General features: G+C 38.1%; 1 protein-coding gene across 1 annotated transcript in view; it reads left to right on the top strand.

The window, feature by feature from the left end:
• man2a1 (mannosidase, alpha, class 2A, member 1) overlaps window positions 1-4,277 on the top strand; it is a 113,178-nt gene extending 108,901 nt beyond the window's left edge. Inside the window, exon 22 of the mRNA XM_064307584.1 lies at window positions 332-4,277. Coding sequence (XP_064163654.1) covers window positions 332-484 — 153 coding nt within the window. The 3' untranslated portion in view covers window positions 485-4,277. The remainder of the gene's footprint in view (window positions 1-331) is intronic.
• Window positions 4,278-23,855: the final 19,578 nt, after the last annotated feature.

The raw sequence follows: 23,855 nt of genomic DNA, 5'->3' as shown, positions 1-23,855 counted from the left end.
TTGTTTGCTAGCTTGCCATCTACTATATATAATTGATGTCAAATGAATATAATAAAATTACATTGAGGATAGTATAAATAAGCTTTGCATACAATCAGTGAAGTAACATATTTATATATACGGGTTTATGTGAAAGTTAAATATTTTGAAAGAATGACTGACAACAGGACGTTTCACAAATACATCTGGCATTATGCATGGAGAAAGATAGGTGAAAACATTCTGGACATTTTTGCAGGATTCAAGAGTATGACATTACAGTAAATGAAATTTTTTTTTTTGTAAAACCACAGTGTAATGATAATGTGTGTTTCTTTTTGTGTCTGGAAAGATTCTCGTGGACAAGTTGTTCAGTGAACTGACGGTGGGGAGTATCACACCTGTATCGTTGTCCCTGATGCACACATCTGACAGAGGGAGAGGCCAAAGGGAGATCCAGCTGAAGCCCATGGAGATCAGCACATACCGTGTACAGCTGAGATGAGCCTGACCCTGAATCGGATTGAGAGACACGCATAGACCATGCTCCTCTTCTGTGTCCAACACAGCCATTGGAGTGATGCAAGAGCCACTAGGCTATATCTTTCAGTTACAGAAGATCAAAACTGATGGGAATTCTAGATTTAAAGAAATAGAATTTAAAAAAGGCTCTCTAAGAAACACAGTCGAGTGCAATAAAGAATTATTTAAACGTTTGCCCAGCAGCATGGTCTCAGGTCTCGTATTTTTGCGAACATTTATGCCGCATTTTAACAGGAAATTCACTGTGCTGGAAACTATTGACTCTATTTGGGTGTTCGATTTGGATTTTAACTTGTTTTTGTCTTGGAATGAATGATTATCTACTGTTGATCCCAAAAGGATGGGCGTATTGTTCCTTGTCTTGAATTTAATGAAGGTGAATTGGAATTCCACGTGTTCTACATAATCTATGTGGTCAGACACACACAGCTCAATCTGTGTTCAATGAATTGTCAATGCCATATTCAATCAGTCTTGAATGTGTCTTAATGTGCAGAAAAAGGAACTTTTTTTCTCAAAACATCCAACCTTCTCAGAAGCAGTTTATTCCAAGCTGGATATGTTTTTATTGTTCCAAAGTTTAACCTTGTGGAAATTTGAAATGTGCCTTATTTCTCAATTTCATAACAAAACGTTTTCTTAATGAGTCTTTCTATCTGGTCTTTGTATCTTGGTGCGCTCTTGTTTTGGTGGAGTTCAGTGTCCCATACATTATGCTGTCAGTGCAAATGAGTGCAGCTATTAACCTGTGATCACAATCATCAGTATGGGTCCACTTTCTTGGCCTTTGTTAGTGTTAAAATATTTCTGTTTAATGCTTTACATAACTTGTTGAATCAGGTTTAATTCTTTGTTTACCATGGGATGAAAAATCTTCAAAATGTTACCTGTGTTAAATCAGCTACTATTTAAAAAAAAAAAAATTATTTTATTGACAAATAAGCTTTTACACTTAGTCTTAAGTATGGTGAAAGGGGGTGAACAGTGTTTGGAAATGTATATAAATATTCAATTTTGACCTTTATCTCAGCCAAACAGAAAGATTTTACATATTACATATATGTGGAATACAAGCTGAGCCATTTTAATGCTGAGTACTTCAAGCACATGGTCAAGTCACTTGCATTAATGTAGCAGCCTAAATTTAACCTACAGTGTTAGTCTGTGAAACATCCTTGGATTAGACTAGAATTGGACTCCAGGATTAGAATTGCCTACCCCTGGTGTAACTCATAAATTACAGATGCTTACATTGAACTGAGCTACAACATAAAATGTCACTACCTTTCTTAAACTAAAATGTCTTGAAAGGTGAGAGGAAATTGTATAAAATTACCAACAGCAAAAAAAGTGACCAGCCAAATCAAATTGTTTAGAGATTTTTAGATAATACTAATATCTTCAGCAAACAAAGGATACAGTGTTGTCATTCTTCGGTTCCCTATGAAGTTTTTTTTTTTTTTTTTTTTTCTTACTATATTTTTTTATACTGTTAGCTGTGCCATTAAATAATTTATCCGTCCTTCTGGACCCTGAACCATAACTTTGCTTAGTGAATTCACTGGGATGCAGTGGCGGGAAAGGTTTTGTTTTTATCATTACATATGCCAAAAACTGCACTGAAAATCAAACTATGCCATAGTGTGTTCTGCCTTACCTGTAACAGATGCATTATATGAGTATCTCCTCTGCAACACCTGTGGCAAGGCAAAGACCTGCAAAAAGTCTGTCTTGGAGCCATGCAATTTGCTTGAAAGGCTTTAGCATTTTTCAGCGTTACTAATAACAGATGCCAAAGGTCACCTAGCCTTTCAAATCTGAACAGATTTGATCTGTCTCTGTAGCTTGGCTTGTGAAGTCCACTTTGGCAGCAGGGTAAATGCCTTTGTGTGTGCAGTCCATTTGCTCCAGTCAAGAATTATGAAAATGATATGTAAAAAAAAAAAAACGCTTTTAGTTACTTCGCTCTTGAAGAGCATTGGAGTTTTGTGTAAATTGATGTGATCATAATGTTTATCCTTAATGTAGGAGGGTCAAAGCCTCAAGTAAAGGCCCCTCCTTACAAGTGATCCACAAAAAACAGGAAACAGTTGAAGAACCACTGCCTTAATTCATTATTGTGGAAGAGCAATTAAATTCTTTAAGCTTTCTCCTATTTTGTTTATTGTCACCTTTTCCAAGTTATCGGAGACAACCTATCTTGCTTTGCATCGTGATTTTTGTTTAAGGTCTTCAAAGGACTATTTTTTTAAACAGTTCTTCCTTCATCCATAGATAAGTTGATGAGATAAATTAATTTAGATAAGCCCTGTCAATGCAGTGCAGTACTGTTAAAGATATAGGGCTATATTTTAACGATCTAAGTGCACAGTCTAAAGCGCATGGCGCAAGTGCATTTAGGGCCGCTTTTGCTACTTTAACAGCAGATAATCTGAGCTAAAGGAAGGTGCATGGTTCAAAGGGGTTGCACTTAGTCTCTTAATTAATCATAGGTTTGTTTTGGGCGTAACATGAAATCAACCAATCAGATTGTCATCTCCCATTCCCTTTAAAAGCCAGCGGTGCTTGCACCTTGGCGGATTGCTATTATAATGGCGGATTTGCCAAGTAGTAGGAAAGAACGCTTCTCTGCAGAGGAAACGGATCTACTCGGGCGCGTAAAACACTGCGCCATTGACTTAAGACCAGGTTTTTGTTGGTCAATCGCGCAATCGCTTTCCGCTGCCTCAAGATAGCAGTGCGCCAACAATTTGCCTGACCACACCTCATTTTAAGACCAACATGCCCATGGGCGCTCAGATGGACACAAGTACATTTGCTATTTAAACAACGTGTGCGCTGGACAGGAAAATGACAACTGCGTCAGTCTGAAACTAGCAAAGACACCTGCGTTGCGCTTGGCGCCGCTTTGCGCCGGGTGTAAGATAGAGCCCATATTGTTATTTGTCTGTAATTAAATAGAATGAGCGTGAAAACAGGGGTCATTTTTCATTGTTGCTTCCTATGGTAGTGGAGGACACTTAAAATCCTGTCTGAGACCAGCTGTATCTTGAAGAGTCTCCAACTGTCATAAAGTTTTGCCAAATCCCATCTGTTGCTGTTGCTGCTACTACATGATTTTATTGTGGGGATTGATGGAGGTCCAATGCCAGTTGATTTTATTTATTTTTTTAATGTTAATTTTAAGTTTATAATGAAATGAGTTGAATCTATGGGATGATAGTGCAACTGCAAGACTTCAAAAATGTAATAACAATATGTAAGGACATTGCTTAGGCAATGCTGTGTTCTGTTTTTTATTTTATTTTGTAAATGCATGGAAAGTGGTTTTACTGTAAGTGCTGCGGGATGTTCGAAAGTGATGTTGAATGTTGAAATCTAGCTTTCTAGCAATAGTCTCCTCTCATTAAGGTAATAAATTACTTTTTAGGGGAAGGGTTATCACTTTCTCTACAGTTATGATCATGGTAGGACCTGGTTTATAATGATTGTAGTGGATTGGCATAATCATACAAAAACCTGAAACTCCCACACTGTTCCCAGTCGGAAGTATTTCTTGTGATCTTGCCTTTTGAAATCTGTAAGTATTATTATTATTATTTTTTTTTTTTTTTTGTGGGTGGGGATGTAGTTGTGTGTAATGTTGATATCACTTTTTACAGATTGCTGCTCATTCAGGATTTGATTTTTTCTAGAATTTTCTATCTTTGATTAAAATGTAATATAATTGAGAAATAATAAAAGGAAATATTACAGTTCTGTTGTCCTCATTATATGTCAACAAATGTAAATAAGATCCTGAAAATCATTTTATATTTCCGTTGAAAATTTTTTTTTTTCCTTTGATACTGCTGGATATAGACTTTTTTATTTTATTTTATTTTTGTAATCCATCTCACTTCTCCAGTACTTCTTTTCTTTTTAAATAAATACAATTCCAAGTGGCATACATATACAGCAGATATAATATTGTAAGATTATCCACTCAAGTCTCAAACACTAGCACATCAACTACGCCTGCCGCCCAGTTTTTGGTCAACGTATCATAAGGACAATGCAGGTTATATGCATAGGCGACAACTCGTTGCCACTGATCAGCATAGTACTCAATTATAGAATGGCAATTGCCATTCCTGTAAATAAACATCTTTTTTTTAATGAAGTTTCAGAGTCCTTCCTTTTTTGTTTTACAATATAATTCAGTTGAGAATTATTTAGTGAGTACTTGATATGTTGATATGTGACTCAATTTATTTTTTCTTCCTCTTCCTCCAACAGCCTTAGTTCCAGAGTAGGTTATCACTGTAAACATGACAGGTCTCGATTAGATTACCACTATTTTTTCCTTATGAAATCTCTAGTGAAAGGACGTTACTGGGCCCTTTGCTTGCTGCAATGACCATACTGTTGCTGTATCTCACACATATGATAATGTGATTATGAAATCATGAATTTGTAATGAAGACTGAACGTTTTAGCTAGTCGGAGAGCCGTTCCACCCAGCACAGGAGCAGGGAGTTCTTTTTTCTTTTCTTTTTTGGCAACAAACATTTTCCCATTTGTGGAAGTGTGTCCTTGATAAGAAGTTATCAAAGTGAATTAAAGTCCACCTCTTTTCTCCTTGTAATACATTTGTCATTTTGGCTTCCCTCTGCTCGACCTGCCCCTTGCCAGAAAAATCTGCTGTGCAGGGCATTGGCTCTTCATTTCACTTTTACTTTTTTCTTAAGTCACAAGTATAAATATTCCATATAGTATTGCCTGTTTGCACATCTTAAAGTCTGACTTTGAATGTAAGAAAAATATATTTCCCATTTAAGGGTTCATTTAAAAAAATCTTTGACATTGATTAGCTATTGATTAGATGGTTAGTAACTATTTACTGTAATTATGTTTAGATTTTTATTACACATTTACATAGTGCAATGAAAGGTCATTGAATGAATGCAGTCACAAAATGGCTGTTGAATTAAGAATCTTGAATTAATATATGATGTTTGTATGGTATGAACACATTTGGAGGTCACCTGAGACAAGATTAGTTCCGTAATTACCCATTTGGAAATGTACATGTCTTCATGACACAATTTTAACAGTCTCTTTTAATTTCTCTGAACATACTTTAATACTGATCCCCTTTTCTGCTTTATCCAGTGTAAACGTTGGGTCCCCTGTTGGCCTTATTTCTCCAAATTGCTGATCATCAAGTCACTTCTTTGATTGTCTGCGCTAAAATGTTGACCAAGTCCAGTGATTCTTTTAAAAATAAATCTCTTCAAGGACACCAACTAAAGACCCTCTAGCATGTTTTTTTCTTTGTTTTAAAATAATATTTATTTGTCTTTTTTTCTTGTGAAATGTTTTGGAATGTGTGTTGGCTTTCCAGCTAGATAACACTTAAAAGAGAATAAGTACCTTTGTTAAGTTCCGCCTACTGTTCAGTTCAGAGCTCTGGATCAGCCGTGTGATGTCAATGATTTTTACGCTTGGTTTATAAGAAAATAGGACTATTGACCCCAGGTATAATGGTAGAGCTGTCTCCAGTCTCCAACCAAGAAATCTTTATGAAATCACTGAAAATCTGCACTGAACAAGACCCTGCTCTGCCCTTGTTCATGCTTTGTTTATTTAATCCTTTTATTGTAATTTCCTGTTTGGTATCCTGCCTAATTCTGCCAGTGTTTAAAAATTCAGCTCTCACCTCCTTTGGCAGGCAAGGTTCAAAGAGCACATTACCCCACTCTGCCAGTTGCTCTGGCTCTTAATTTTGTTTGCTTTTCAATGTGAATTTCCCCCCCTTTTGGTCAAACATTGTGATTCCTGTCTAATTTACACCCCACCTCTCTGACATTGTTTTAAAAAAAATTATTATTGTTATTCACACAGTGACACAAGCCATTTTACAATTCCCAGAACATGACTGTGGATGAATGGAAACATGTTGGGAAGGACAAATTCTGTCCAGCACATTCCTTGGACTGTAGTACAGCTGAAGTTGTGAATTTGTGAATAATAATTTTGGTGATAGAAACTTTGTTCATTTTAGATAACGCTGAAAATTAGACAGGGATATTTCCTCTAAATCAGGCATGTGAACCATATGGAAGTCAATAAGAGATGTAAGAACTGACAGTTCCCTTGTCGCTATCCAAGACTGGGAGAAATATCTCCCACAGATCTATGTAAGTAATGGCAATGGAATTGAAGCAGTTTGATCTGTGAATCAATCACTTTGATGTTCCATGAGCATTGAATCTCACCTTATGGGACAAAAATGGACAGCCTGGACAAATCATCCATCCATTCATCCATTATCTATACCCACGTATTCCTAGTCAGGGTTGAGAAGGTGCTGGAGCCTATCCCAGTGTGCATTGGGAAAGAGGCAAAAATACACCCTGGACAGGTTGCCAAACTATCGCGGGGCACACATACTGGAAATACATTTTTTAAAACTTAATTTGCAAAATGTTTACCATTTTTTCTGGTACATTTAACCACAGGATTATACTATAAAAAAAGTTATGCCAATTCCCATTTGTTACTGCTGCTACATGCTTTTATTGTGGGGATTGAGGGAGGTCCAATGGCAGTTGATTTTTTTGTTTTGTTATGCTAATTTTAAGTTTTAAATGGAATGAGTTGAAGCTCCGAGATGGTTAGTCCAACTGCTAGACTTCACAAAATGTAATAACAATATATAAGGGCTTTGCAAGTGCTGTGATGTTCTGTTCTACCATATGACCATGGTAGGAACTGGTTTATAATGATTGTAGTGGATCAGCATAATCATAAAGAACCTGATACTCCCACACTCTGTTTCTAGTTGGAAGCATTCTTTGTCGTCTCGCCTTTTGAAATCTGCAATTATTTAAGCACAGGAAATACGATATGTATTGGCATGCGTATACGTACGTATTTCCCCATGTCTCAGATGTGTAGCTTCCAAAAAGGTATGTGCGTACTGTCTAGGCTACTCCAGATTCTGTCTGGGTCACTTGGATTCACAAATAAGCTTCGTTTTAGTGGCAGTTATGTTCCAGGTGGACTGAATAAAAGCTGGCTCATGCAAAGAGAAATGGGGTTGAATCCCCCAGACAGGAAACAATGGGAAGTTTTCTAGATGGTCTTCCCACCTGTTGAGTTTTCACATGCTAAACTAAAGCCTGAGCAATAAAGAGGCATGCAGCACCTTTTATGCAGCACTCAAATGATCTCTCCACACTTTGCAACAGTCTTTTTTTTATTTTATTTTTTTTAACAAACCTTCTGTCTGGATTTTGTGACATTTCAATTTAACTCCAGTGGTGGAAATATGTGTATGCCCTCTGCTATGCACCGTCTTTATTCACCCACTGACATTTGTATGGTTTTGCTTTCATCTGGGTGGACTGGAGCGAAATTAGGAGAGGCACAGGTCAGACAGTGCGGCCCTGAATGTTATGAATGAAGGCATAAATAAAACATTTGTTTTGGAAATTATATCTAATGGAAAGAGTTATCTGTATTCCCCCATGGTAAGTGACGCTGCAAGAGGATGATATATTGAGACCGGTCCTGTTCTATGAGAACTGGCAGCAAATCTCATTGTAGCCAGTGGAAAACACAGAGAGAATGAACCTTATTAGCTGCATGTCACCCTTTATCTCCTGTCATACATAGACCAACAGGAAGGTGCCAGCCAGCGAGAGAAATGGCCCTTCAGCCTTCTCTGAATATTGATGCTAGGGATATAAAAACCACACAAACACAATGCATCATTATGATGGTGTTGGTGTGTTGTCATTGCTGTTGTTGTTATTTTTATATAATATAATGTTTAATATATATTATCTAATAATCGTTTTTTGCTTTTTCCATATCATTAGTTGAACAAAGACTTTAATTTGAATATTTAAGCCTGAAGCTTAACTATGTTCAAGTCCTTCAAAGAGGAAGCTTGTGTTGTAGTCTCTTGTTAATCTTGTTGGGGGGGGGGATGAACTAGTCAGGCATTCTTCATGGTAAGAAGAAATTTTTACGACAACGTGAGCATGCCTGAACCAGAAAAAAAAAACTCCAATGCGGGAGACGTAATATGAAACATTTTTCTCCTATGTTCATGATGTGCTAATATTTTGTAAAGGTTAGACAATGTTAACATTAATACACAAGGTGCATTAAACCTTGGCGACATGGTAACACTAATGCCAAGTGTGTCCCTATTTTTTCCTCCAAGATCAATACTTCAGACCCAACAGCTCTCTGGTACTTTAATCTAATGTAAATGCAGGGTGCATTAGTTATCCTCTCCTTGTGATCATTTTAAGTCTTGAATATACAGTACAGAGCAAACAGAACTTTGAAAGCAAATATAAATTGCAGACTGCCTGCTGCACCAGCCAACCATGGCAATATGCCACCCTGCGTGCTGTGTCTGTTCAGGGGAAAAATATGAAATGATGTTCATGTCACTTTCACCAACTAAACAATCCAGATCTATTGGAATTGTGACAAGTTGTCATCAAACAGGATGTCAGCAATGCAATGTACCTTCCCTCTTTGACCCCTCAATCCCTATCTGTTGCAACTCCTCGTCTGTAAATATGGGCTTGAATAAGGTTTGACAGTTTCATCGCTGAAACTTTTTGGTTTTATAGCCTGACTTCAATTTCAATTTACAAGTGGCTTGTTTATGTTAGGCATGCAACAAGGCAATGATAGGCTACCCCTTGGCCAGGCCAACTGCATCTAGACCAGGCCTCTCTAGAACTGAGAAAGAAGCGATTGTGTCTGTTTTTAACTGAGAAAGAAAGCATTACTAGCACCGTAGAAATTGATTTTATGTTAATAATTGTGAATAAATGCTATACAATTAACATTATATAATAATTCATATGCATAGCCATAATATTGCGTTAGAAGCTACTTTTGAGTTACATGAAGTGAATCTGGGCCAATTGAAAAATACACTAAAAACTGAAATAATTTATCTATTTTTTAAAGACCAGAAAGTGAACTTATCCCTTGGATTGTCATCTCCTCAACAATGTATCAACTGAGAGAATGAGGATTTGCAGCCTTTCGCTGCACTGTAATGAAATGAGTTCGTTCACACTGTTCCTGCCCAGCAGGTTGTAGTTGCAGCTTATTGTACATTACGAACCAAAAAATAGGGCCAATTTTCAGGTTCATTTTTCTGGGTCAGTGTCATAATGTAACTATTATTTCACAGGTCAGGGACCCTCATGGCTGTAGCCACTTCGGCTCACTGACAGCCAATACAAATTGATACCTCTTTTTGTGCCAAGCCAGACCATAGTCAATGTTTTTGTCTTGTTGGAAGTCCAGGCTGGGATTATGGGATCATATTGTAGTATATCCTAAAGAAACCAGTGGCTGTACCGTGCCGTATAATCTCTGAGCAAGAGGAGCTGAAAGTAAATCCAGACTTAATAACCATGATATGAGTATTATATCACTGACTTCATCACGGAAGGAGTTTAATCATCACATTAGATATGTAGGATTTATCTTCAATCAACAAATGCAAACAAAGCTTAAAATTCTGGGTCATTCTAATAGGGAAAATAAACAGTTCTCTGCATTTTTGTGAGCCAGTCTGGTTGAAGTACTTTTGTTTTCTCTCACTTTAATCTTACATGATTTATAATTGTAAGAGACCTGTTTCATTAAAACCAGTCTTTAATAAGGTCACGGCCATACAGAATAAAATACTGTGCAACGTTAAATGGGAAGTCTTGTTCGTACTTATTTGCCTGACCTGGAAAAGGATTTTTGAGGTAAAAAAAAAAAACATTTAGTGGGGTTGCTGTTATGTTACATTACATACAGGAAGCCATTTGTATGTTATATGCTGAATAGAGTTAGAATATGATCACCCTCTTTCCAAGCCCAGCTTTTGGTAATGGTCATTTCATTAATTACCATTAAGCTATGACTCTCTGAGCAACATTACCATCCCCAGCCATTGTTTTGTGAATGAGGCATTTAAATATGTAAATGGGTGGATTGCATTTATATAGCGCTTTTATCCAAAGCGCTTTACAATTGATGCCTCTCATTCACGAGAGCAGTTAGGGGTTAGGTGTCTTGCTCAAGGACACTTCGACACGCCGGGGTTTGAACCGGCAACCCTCCGACTGCCAGACAATCGGTCTTACCTCCTGAACTATGTCGCTATGGGCTATGTCGCCCCACATTATAAATATATAAAATAATACAGTGCACATACATTTTGGCTTTATTCTTTATTGTGTATATACGGTATGCTTCAAAGTGAGTATGGTTTCTTCAGTCTTATTATATGATAACTGCTTTTCACTAATTGTATTGTCTTGTAATTTATTGTTTGCATCGCAGTTCTAAGATACTATAAACAAGGGCTAAAGCACTATTTCCACTGGCTGGTATTGTATATGGTAATATCATTTTTTATCTGACCATATCTATTTCCGCTTGCACAGAAGTGATTATAGTATTAGCTAAGGTTTAATGATTAAACATTTCTTTTTAAACAGCAGACGGTATTTTTTGCCCTGTTTACAGTATTGACTGTGTCTATGACTGCAAGGCTGATATAGAACAATTAGCTGCATATACACCAATGCACTTTCTTCATTTGGCATTGAAAGCAACTCAAAAACATACATATTTATTGTGTATTCTTCACTACAGGTACTGGAATGGGTTTTCTGACATGGAATTATGACCAAGAGAGTAAAATTATGAATGTGCTCTGCAAATAATTGCATTGCCAGTTTGTACTTGACTCATCCCAATAGCACTTGAAATCTGGTCATGTGATTTCCTGGCCAAGCTACCACCTCACCCAATTATAGGATTAGGTGAATATATCTCCAAATATAAAACTGTGGTATATTTAGGAAACTCTTGTGTTGACTAAAATCTGATTAATTGATTGACTGGTAGATTTAATCAAAAATAAAATAACCTCAAATTTCACTTGACAGTAGAGCAGGTTTGTGTCCTCTGTGGATGTCTTTTAATTAGGTCCCACAGGACAGAGCAGAGTAAGCTGTGGAGTATAACAGAAACCAAAACCAACCCACATCGAAGGGCTCAGCACAGCTGAGATGGGTTATGCTGTATGTGGAATGTTGAAAACAACCTTCTTTTTCCACCCCATTTGGAATACTCAGTTGTACCTTTCCAGCTTCTGCTGTGCCATTTGTATCCACGCACTGCATTTGTAATGTGTGCGTTTCTTGATTCTTCCTCCCACACTTTCCTTGCCACAGGCCACACAGTGCTACAGGACAGCTAGCACCGTGAGATGTGTTTCTCACTGGTTTGCATCACTGGAAGGAGATAATGCAAAGATAAGTGGAGGAATTCTAGCTGTCTATATCTCATAGCTGAAAACTGCAGTTTATAGTGAAATAAGGCTTTAACCTGCAATGTGAGGCCTATATGGCCCAGTTTGAAGTCATTTTTAATTTTTTTTATTTTGCAAAAGAAGGAATGTATCTGTGGCAAACATGCCTGCCACAGGCCACCGAAATGGCTTTCCTAGAGGCCCTCCAGCACAGAGACACAGGGAGATGATGTTCCAACAGTCCAGATTTATTTTACGAGGGTTTGGCAAGATCTTACAGCCAAAGTGAGCAGATGTACCACAGTCATGACCGAAGCTCTCTTGTGTGGGTGGAGATGGCAGATTTAACCTGTGCGCAGTGATTACCTCACTACGCACAGGTGCAGCCACTCCTGTTCCTGGGTCCAATTAGCCTGGCCAATTATCTAATTCTTAAACAATTATCCAATTGGCCAGGTCTAATTAGCTTGACCCAGGGCAGGTGTGGCTGCTTAAACCAGCCATCCCCACACCACAGTATCACTGTAGTTTTACGTGTTATCAGAAAATGTTACAATATTGGATGTTCATTCATCCAATGGTTTGTTCTGGAACATGTCATGAAATGAACATTGCCTTAATGCCATTGTTATTTTGGAAGTTGTACTAGTTAAGCATACCAAGCTATGCCTTGTCAGTGGGAGTAGTCACAACAAGGAATTTTTATTCTAGAAAGACATTACAGCCAAGAATAATTCATCAATGATGGGCCATAATCTTGGACAACACTGATTACGACCTTGCCAATATGGAATTACATCCTGCTGGGAGAAAGCAGTTGTGCTGTTTGCTGGTCAGATGACCATATCAAAAAGCAAATATCAAGCCTTCATTCGATCACACAACAAACACTTTCCCCCCCTTTCACTGGTAGTATATTTAGTATATGAAAAAAGCATGTATGCACAGGCTGATCGGCAATGTGACATGTAGGCTTTATTACCATCACCCAACATGGCATTTCTGTTGAATGTAATTTGTCATGTTCGATTTTCATTTCCCCAAACCATTCTGCTATCCCGAGTAATACAAACACGGTGATTGGGTTCACTTGGATGGGGAGGGATGGGAGGCTCTGCACTTTTGTGCGTGCATCTCATTAGGCAGCGTCACCTGATTCAAGGCTGCAGCATCCAGCAACGGATGAAGCTTCCTGACTAGAAAGAAAAGGTGGGATTGATCCCCTGAATCTCTGGAAGTGACATCATGCCAATTTGAGAACGGTTCGGCACCCCAGACAGCCAGGTCCATGTGAAAAGCTGGGTGTAAGCTGGAGGTAGCCCTGTATTCCTTGGCTCAGCAAATGCTCTTTTCATGTTTTTATTTTTTTGTTTTACTTTATTTTTTTGCTGATCAATGGTGAACACTCATCTCACCCCTCTGAGATTGGCTGTACTGGTAACTCTCATTGACTAATTGGTTGGACTTTTGAAGGTGGCATACTGTTGAGGCTCGTTAATTACACCACCATAGTCAGAAGTGTAAGGCAGTGAACATTTAATACACTACATATGTAGTACACTTTGTGTGGATGTGTGCTGTATGAGGCGTAGCAGTAGGCAAATATGCTGGTTATAACCACAAAGTTATTGGCAGTTTGGTAAGGAGGCATAGTGATGTTTCAATCTACAAGGTGAGGCTCAGGGGTAGTATGTCTTTTAGACATACTGAGATCCATGCCGAATCCGGTGTATAATAAAAGATATGAGTATAATCTGCATAATAGTGGTATGAAAAGACTACAATCGCAACATCACAACATTGTTCACTTAGCAAACCAGATCACCGAGAACATCAATCACAGAGAAGACTTTTTCCATTGAGTGGCCACTATGGAACCCAGATAGTTTTGGTGTTTTGTAATTTAAAAAAACACGGTCAGCTTTTCCAAGGGATTGTGAGAGAAAGAGGGAGAGAGAGAGTTTGGTAGACAACATCTGGACAATGGCTGGACTACCTGAATTTCTTATTAATGGTGACACATCGCAGGCTTTATTAAAATTAGATGAAGTCAGAGGAGATGCAGGGAATGAGGTCAGGGGCTCAAGACTGATGGGAAAAAACGATCAAATAAATTTAACAGACATAATTCTAATGTAAAATTGTCATCTTTAGCAGCACATAAATGATAACCATTAAAAAGTGAGTGACTAGCTAATTCTAAGTACATTTACAATTACAATCACTTAAATTACTAAACAATTCTTTATTCTTGGGAATATAAAATTGCAATTTCCCCCTTAAAAAAAAATCACATGTAAAATTAGCCTTTTCACATGTTAAAATCACATTTTCACATGTGAATTAAAATATTTGTGAACACGTGAACTAGACATTTTCACGAGTTTTTTTTCATGTGAATGAAAATTTCAACATGTGAAAAGAAAATAGGTTACATTGAGCCATTTCGATCTTTACATCTTCACGTCACTGACTTTTTAAAATATGAACTACAACTATCACATGTTTAAAGAAAACATGTGACTTGAAATAGCATAGGCTACCTTTTTCCGGTCTCATCTTATTAGTGGGATTTTTTTCATAGTTCACATGGGTACTCTTATGGGTGCTCACATGGTGTTTGTACACATGATTTTTATGTAAGAGACCAAAAAGGCACAAAAGGGGCCAGTGGTCATGGAACAGAGAGCCCTGGTTATTGTGTGAGGTTTGATGATCCTTTGAAGATATAACTGAGTGGTCCCTGCGTGATAGGCTAGCAACAACATTTTTAATTTGATGTGAGCCAATACCGGTAGCCAATGGAGGAAGCTGAGACGGGGAGTGACATAGCCAAGACTAGGATAGCTGGAGATCAGGCCAACAGCAGCATTCTGGAAGAGCTGTGGAGGTTTGATGGTGAAGAGGGAGCTGCAGTAGGTCTAATGGGAGATGACCAACACCTGAACCAAGATTGTTATTATAGTTATTATAATTATTATAGTACTGTATATTAAATCATTTCCACGCCTACAGTGTATCTGTACTTATTCTTTTGAACTCTCTCAGTCTGCAATCTCAATGTAACAAAGTAAAAAGGTGTTCTGTCAAGTCAAATATGAAACATGGCCTGAAACTGCTCTATTGGAAAACCAAAGCAACATGCATATATTTTATCAAGTCTGGCTCCAGATTTGTCCAGTGTCTCTGTAGGATAGAGTTGCAGTGTCTTGGGTTTTCTGGTCCATGGGTGTACAGGGTATTACAACTGCATTTGGTCTGCCAAACAAACTGCCCTACTTTCCAAGCCAGCGGAGAGAATCCTCTTTGTTCAGGCACTCGATGGAAATCAGGCCATAGCTCCAGAAGCAGAGGGGAGAATTTATCTTGCTTTGCACCAACATGTACGGACTCTGGGGATATGGCTGCATCATTATTTTTGGACAATAAACTGTCTGTAACAGAAGCTCTTCATTCAAGTTCTTTTCTACTAAATATGCTGAATGCTTCAGCTCTCTTTTTGCACTCTCTGACTACATTCCATAACCACAGTGAGATGCTTTAACATCATATTCCTCACGTTCAAGATTTTCATATTGAGATTTAATCCCTTGTTTTTTTTTTTAATTTTTTTTAAATTTTTTGGTCAAACAGCATATTAAGTGTTTGTGTCATGTGAGCAGTAGTTAAAAATATATTTATCTGCCCCCCCCCCCCACCCACCACCCTCCGCCCCCCATGTTACATGTCATTGGTGATAGTTCATTCCAGCACTATTTGTTCTTCTGGAAAAACCACAGTTGGTGGCTTGGCTTAAATATCTCACACTAAAATTTGCATGACCAGAATGGCTTGTTACATTTGTCAATAGTCCAATTATAATTTTGGGTCCCAGTAAAGTCTCTTTGTCTCATTCCAATATAAGACATTTCTCAGCTGCCATAAGGCAATTATCAGGATAACCTGGGACATACTTTGGAATAGAAAGAGACTGAAATTAAGCTTCCTGGAAAAGTTCCCTGGAGGACCAATGATTAGCGAACGTCCGTTGATGTAAAGTTTTTTAGGCCATAGTTTCTCTTTCTAATCTTTGTAGCATATTGAAATATTTCGATAATGATTTTGCAATCACTTCATCAATATGTTTCTTTGACAGCTGCAAAACAACTCTCCTCAATTAATCTTAAAGCCATGTCATCCCCGTCAAATATTAAATATTACTATTTCTGGATGTTGTATCCTTTTAGTATTTTTGTGTTAAGCTAGTATTTATTTACAAATGAAAGAGATGAAAGGCAGAGACATTAAAGCTCATAGAAGCAGGTATCTGAAGCACATTCTGTATAATTTTATGAGTACGATGCTTGTTTTTTAGGACAGCCAGGTGTTGCGGTTGTTTCTGGTCTACAGTTCCATTTCACGCTTTGAAATCACATTTTTGACTAAAAATTTGTATTCATTTTCTTTCTGTTATGCCTTTCATAGTATTCATTGGGTTATTCCGCAGTGTTAAATCAACTTTCAATTGCCTTCGCAGTATATTTGAGCAATTGATTTTTTCCTTTAAAACTGAAAAAAACTTTCAATGTCAATGCAACTCTCTTTCATCTAGGACCCCTTCTTATATTCTTTAGTCAGTGTGTTCCAACAAATGAATCCACTGCCAAGAAATTGATGATGAAACCTTTTGTAAACATGAAAATGCCCGGACAGACTAGCTGTCCAGCAGCAGGCTAGGTTAGGAGGAGTCCGTGCCAAACTGTGATGGTCAATGGGGCCAGTTTGCCTGTGAAATGGCTTTGGGGATGAAGCCAAACACACAGCAAAAAATTGAATTGTGCAGGTAATTTCGGGGATTGTGGCTGAGCAGTTTGTTAATCACAATGACAAATCACAAGCTGTGATGACACAGCAAGGATGTATTTATGGAACCTTCACTTTGCTCTCATTAGTTACATGCTGTTACATAAATGCTAGCTTATCCTCCCCTGTTTCTGCCCTTCTGTTTTGTTGTATAAGAAAGCAGACCTATTTTTAAAAAAAAGCCAGAATAGTTTAATGTACACCCAGACACGTGCATGTTCACAGATACATCTGTCATCCAGCAAACTCTGCTGCCCTCTCTTGAAAACACTGGATTAATTGATGTTAATCTTTGTAAACTCTTTGCCAGGCCAAATTAATTCATTAGCATTCTTAATTAGGCTATCTTCTGAAGCAAAAATTTCTCTCTTGCTCTCTCTCCCACCATGTGTATATCTGGAAACCCACAAAAAAAGGCCTTTATGCAAGTCACGATTCTTAACCGCAATAAAAAATAATAATAAAAAAACATTCAGTCAATATGCTGTTTATCATCTCTACAGCTTTAATGGATTCACATATTTATATGACCTAATAATCAACAGGCAGCTGACAAACAGTCAGCAGTTTGTTACTTAGCTGGGAGAGGAAAAATAACTTGCAGTGATGGGTCAATAGATAGTTCAATAGAAATGCATGCTAAGCTCCCATTATTTCATTCCAAGTGATGATTCAGCCTGTTTAAGTATTCCCTTCCAGCCACGCGTCAATCTATTAAAGCCTCTTACGGTGCTGTGTTGATATGCTTACATGGTGTGATAAGATATTAATAGCCTTTGGATGATAGCAAACGCTTCCAAGGGTAATGGAGATGGTTATTTTCCTTTCTTGTTTTTTTGTCAGTTTACAAGCTCCATATTGAAAAGCTTTCGTCTTTTTTTATAGACATGGAGCAATGCGCTAGTATCTTCTCTCAATGAGTCGTGCACCTTTGATCTTTCCCCTTTGTTAATCGGAAAGAGCTCAAGAGGGAATGAGAAAGTGAGGTATCACCTCTCTGCCATCACCGATTTGGGTCTTGAATAGCTCTCTCCACGGAGTCTCTCCTTTTGTCTGGACAAGCTAGAGGAGCCATTTCTGGGGACAAATTAACGACTCAGTTTCGAAGACAGGCAGGAATTTCTTGTTTTTAATTTTTTCCTTCATTTTCTCTTACATTCTGTAGAATTGTTCTGGTTACAGCATGCCCATTTCTTTCACTATTTCATCCCAACATCCATCCATTATCTGACCCTCTTATTCCTGGTCAGGGTTGCAGTGGGGCTGATTCCTATCCCAGCATGCATTACCCAAGGGGAAAGAATACACTGTAGACCGGTCGCCAGTCCATCACAGGGCACACACACCATTAATTCACACACTCATACCAATGGGCAATTTGTAGTGTCCAATTAGCCTAACCTGCATGTCTTTGGACTGTGGGAGGAAACCCGGAGGAAACCAACGCAGGCACAAGGAGAATATGCAAACTGCGCTCTGAAAGGCTCCGGCCAGGATTCAAAACCAGAAACCTCTTGCCGTGAGGTGAAAGTTCACCATTTCTTGTCCCCTGAAAAATACTTTTAACACCTTATTATAAAATAAAATTCTCAAAGGCAAAAATGAAGTATAAAATCTTAAAATATTACAAGGCTGAGCCATGAAGACTGTGGTTTGTTGAACCACACTTTTCATGAGCGTAATGCATTAACAGGTCAATTCAGAATAAGTGGAGCATTGGTTAAACTAACTGAAAAAAAAAATTGCTGCCATTTAGGCTGGCAGGAAACCACACAATTTTTTTTTGTCTGTGTGTCAATGTAAGCCTGTGTATTCTTAATATGTATCAGTCCAGCATATTACTAAACGCTCTCCGGAACTTCAAAAAAGTTGAAAAGATGAGCTAGCTTCATTGAAATATTTTCCATTAGCTCCTATTCAGGGCACTTGGCTTTGTCCCGCTTACCATGTAAGAGTCTCAAGGCTGATTGATTGGTCTAAAATTGCTTTTGAATACACTGTCATTACCATAAAATGCAATCGTCCCAAGTCCATGACCAACTTTATTACACTTATAAATAACATTTGACAATAGCTTGCTAGAATCATTTGCTGGTAAGCAGATGAAAGAAGGTAAAATTTAATTTTATGCATGAAGAAATCTCATTAACTACTCAAATAGAAACAGAAGAGGATGCCAACAAGCAGTCCAGTGTACTAAATCTCTTAAAACACCATCATTGCCTCTATGGTCTTCCTGGCGTTGTATTAGAGAAATAGCATGCTTAAAAATAAAATTTATCCCAAAAGAATGCCAGGAACAACATGAAATTGAAGTGGCACATGATGGCACCTTAATGCTTTCATCGTAATAACTATTTTTGCCTCTTGACCCATAAGATCCAGATGATATATTAAACCAACAAGTAAATATATTGGAAAAATTAATACTAAAGGAAATAAGAACAAAATACATCTTTCTAATTGACCATTTCAGTGTGTTTCAGCTGTCCATATTTACAATGTAACATGTTGTGTACCGCATCAACAATACATTGTCCTGGCCTCTTGTCCCCACATCAACTTCCATAGTGAGGTAAAAGCTTTCCTTTGCTCTTAAAAACATTTGTCATGCCTTTTCTCTGGGAGCAGTGACGTGCCTGAGGTGAATACATTGTCTAACACACATCTTCCTGTTTTGAGCACACTGTGCATACCCCCCCCCCCCTTTTCAGCCCATGACCAAGGCATTCATTACGGATATTGAAGACATAAAGGGGCCACAGAGTACCATGAGGGTGTGCTGATTTTCTGAGCCAGATTTAGCGATAGAGACACCTACCATAAGCCACATCTATAAACCCACCGCACTCAAAAATGTACTACGCTTAAAGAATTTCCATCTTGAAGAGGAAATAGAGGACATTTTTTTTTAGAAATGTTTATATGGGTGACTTTATATATGTTGGTAATAAGTAATATTTCTACAGTCCTTAGTGGGAAATAGTAGTGTGGTGCTGCTGGATGGCTTAAAGCACTATTCTAGTGCATGCATGGGCCCAACATTCTGGGATGTAATCTGGACCTTGCCGGTCCTGACTGTGGCCAGCAGCCATGCAGGGCAATGCACAATTTGTGCTTGAGTCACCCAGCGAGGCAGGGTTTTCAGTTGGCATCACAGCACTTCATAGCATTGTAGGCAGTAGGGACTTCCCATGGTCAATGGGGCACCCGTGGTCTACCTATCTTCCTCTGACTCATGTCTGTGTGAGCCTGACCACGCATGTTAAAGAGAGGCGGCTGACTCAGAAGAGTGTGCGTTTGTCTGCACTCTCCAAAATTGATAGTGGAGGTTGCAACAGTGAATGCTAATGAATTTGACTGGAATACAAAGACATTCATAACTGCCATAAAATAAAAGAAAGTAGCATGATTTGCACAACACAGCTTTGCCTGGTGCCGGACTCCAAGAAATATAAAGATAAATGAATGCCTCAGGAGTATGTTATTATTCATGACAGCATTTTGATATGTGGGAGTGCCTTTACTGACATATGTAGCATATATTGAGTCATGCTGATTTCATTCAAAATGAATCACGTAAAAAAAATAAAAACAGCACAGAGGAAACTCAATGTCTACTTGGCAGAATTCTCCCCTGATAACAGGTACAGACAGCTGAAAACCACAGGCATGAGCCGATTTGCAGAGATACTAGCTGCATAGCAGGTGCAACTATTTAGGTAAAGGTCAAGATTATGCAACAAAATATTTGGAATTTTTTGGCTGCAAAATTAATTGGAGTATTTTCAGTTGCTAAACATAAGGACAATTGTGGTTATCAGAGGTGAGTTACTGTGTTTTTAGCTTTCTGCAAAGTAATGTTGAATACTATATCATTTCTGGCACACATGCTATTACTGATTCAAGGTATCACAATTCTTATAACAACTATGTATACAAGTTAAGCGTTTCATAATGCACATGCTTAATAGGGTTTTATCAAAAGTTTCATGTTTACCATAGGCCTTCTCATGATTTCTCTGAAATGTTCCTCTTCCTCTCTCTGCTGTCTTTCTTCCTTTTCTGCTTTTTCAGCTGCTTCTTGGTGCTTGGTGGAGTTTATTTTTCCATTGAAGTTAACAAGAGCCCCAGGATCAGTAGATACCCAGAAAATCCACCACCATACTTCACTGTCCTTTTCAACAAAAGCACCCGTCTTCCAAAAACCCATCTTTGCATTCCCCAAAAGTTAAGTTTTGGAAATAATTTTTGGTTCCGGGTGAAAACAATAGACTGAAACAACCAACTAGAACAACAAAGACAAAATAAAGGTAAACTAACCGACAGGTTTTCAGGTGACCAGCTCCTCTAGCTTTTCAGCGCTGGTTTTCTTTCTTTCTGTTTGCTATCAAACTAACAACTCATTACATTACATTACATTACAGGCATTTGGCAGACGCTCTTATCCAGAGTGACGTACAACAAAGTGTATAACCATAACCAGGAACAAGTATGACGAAACCCCTAGAGAGAAGTACCGGTCCAAGTGCAGGGAACAACCGCATAGTTCAACTTGGACCCTGGAGGTTAAACTGATTAACACTAACAACGAGAACGGCAACAACGCAATCTATGGAAAAAATGTAGTCGTTAAGACAGTTAATGCACCTAAGTCACCTACGAAACAGCTGCCTAGTTACAACCCTAAGCTTAGTCATTTACAGGGGGGTAGGGAGGGATGGGGAGAGGTGCAGCCTGAAGAGGTGAGTCTTCAGTCGTCGTTTGAAAAACTCCCAAAAAGAACTGGCTCTTTCTGTGTGTGCTCCTGGTCTCAGCCCTGAACTGTGGAGAGGAACACAACTTTAAGCACCTGGGCTGATTAGTTAATGCAACCCAGGTACGAGCGTTCTCTTAGTACACGTGGGGGACATTTTCTTGGTATAGTTTTGGTGCACCCATACTGCTGCACCAAATGGGTGCTGTACGGCTGCTTCAAAACTATACCAATAAAATATCCCCCACACAATTCTGGCTCCACAGAGCCCTTCGCTGTTGGAAAACCTTTGTATTTCCATTTTTATTTGCAAATAGAACCAAGAAAACTGTTTCAGTTTCCCTTACTTTGTTGAATATATAGAGAATTATGCATTTTATGTTACCACAAGACCATGGTATTTTGTTTCATCTAATTATTATTTTATTATGAACCTATATTTAACTTGGTTTTAACACTCAGATGAGAACATTTAATTTATGTTCCATCATGCCTGAATTATACATGCACTTGGAAAAGACTACAGAACTATAAAGGGGGAGCAGGCTAAAAAAACCATTGATCCATCCACTATACATTTTGTTTCATATTACTACAGATACTACATGGGTTCTCACTCGCTCATTTCCTTAAATTATTAATATTCCAGCCACGACAAAATATGCGGAAAATAATCAGAAAGCGTCTTTCACAGGGCAGAGTATAAACTGAAGTACTAAGCCTTGAACACAAACTGAAGAATCTATTTAGTCTCATTTTAGAAAATTCAATTTTGGTCTGCTCAAGTACTTTTATAAATCAGAATTTACTGTTTACACATATTGTGTAAGAAAGACCCCAAAAAACCAACAAAAAATGCCAATTCAAAAGCATAATGTTCCTACAAGATGCAGCCAGAGCCGTGAATAGCTGAGGACAATAAAATGGCAACAACGTACATGCACCAGTGTGACAGAAGCCTTTGAACTGTGGCAAAAACACAAAAAAATCTGATATGATCAATCTGCAAGGACCTAGCCACTGAAGCACACCATTGAAAAAATAAGAAAAAATATTGTATTAAAAGTGGAGAAATATATAGCCAGGCACCTTGCAAGAAACAGCAAGTGATTTCGTAAGTCCTGGAGTCATTTCCCGTACTTTAAAACTTCTGAGTGAGCCAAAAAAAAGAAAAAGAAAAAAAGAAAGCTCCGTAATGCTCTTAGTGATAGTCACAAGAGCATGCCGAGGTTATGGCACATATTACGTCTCTCTGACTTCAAAGCTCTGAAGGCATGTCAGCTGAGTTAGAGCCAATGGATTCCCTCATACAGTGTGACAAGGACTTCCGCACGGTTCGTCCTAGGCATTAGCAGCACTGCACTGATAGGTAGAGCAGGGAAAACTTAATATTTCATCCATCAAAAAAAAAAAAAGACTGAAATATCTGCAATGATTACCATGGAAATGAAAAATGAAACCGATCATTAGAGAAGTGTTTTGTAACATCACAGCATGTTTCGTTCCCTTTCCTGGGCTGCTGGAACGCAGAGCTCAGTCTCTTCAGGGGCAGATGATGTAAAGGTGCTGAAATTCAGCAGTACAAAGCCATTAGAAAAAAGTGTGGCCCCTTGAAAATGCATCCAAAAAATGGAAAAATATGCACAATAAAGAAATAAGTAAAACATAACACCATGCATTTGAGATTTTACAAATATCATTGACATGAACTGCTTCGAAAATTAAAAATTGTGCACTCACCTACCATTATATTACCTGGGCTATAATTTAGAACGTTTCTATAGGAGAGGCCTTTTTTCTCATTTGTTTCTAACCAGAACATTTTTTAAAGCATTTTAGAATGAAGACTATAGGAGACCGGTCATAACATCCTTCATACGTCACATTTGTGATAATATCACTAATTGATGTGTAACTTCCCCAAATGGGAATATAGCAATTAAACAAAGTTCATCCTATAGTGCATGTTAAAGACATATACTGTTGATCCGTCACTTTTAATTGATATATTTAATCAATATACGGTGAGCTCCATAATGTTTGGGACAAAGACATTTTTTTTCTTGATTTGTTAAGATTTGTAATCAAACAATCCAATGTGGTCAAAGGGCTCATTTTCAGATTATCTTTCAGGGCATTTTTATACACTTTGGTTTCACCATGTGAATGAAGGTACTCATGTTTAATACTTTGTCACATATCTGTCGCATGTAATGAGTGCTTGAAGTCTTTGATCCATTAACATCACCAGGTGTTGAATATTTTCTCTGGGGATGCTCTGGATTCAGTTTGGGCGAATGACTTACAGAGTCAAGAATTTTCCAGTTTTTGCCTTTGAGAAACTCCATTGTTGTTTTAGCAGTAATGGTCTTGCTGTAGGATGAAGTACTGTCTAAT

The sequence above is a fragment of the Anguilla rostrata genome, chromosome 14 (genome assembly GCF_018555375.3).
Source record: "Anguilla rostrata isolate EN2019 chromosome 14, ASM1855537v3, whole genome shotgun sequence".
In the NCBI taxonomy this organism is placed as follows: Eukaryota; Metazoa; Chordata; class Actinopteri; order Anguilliformes; family Anguillidae; genus Anguilla; species Anguilla rostrata.
Note: the sequence above shows the minus strand (reverse complement) of the source record. Positions and strands in the feature narration are given on the sequence as shown.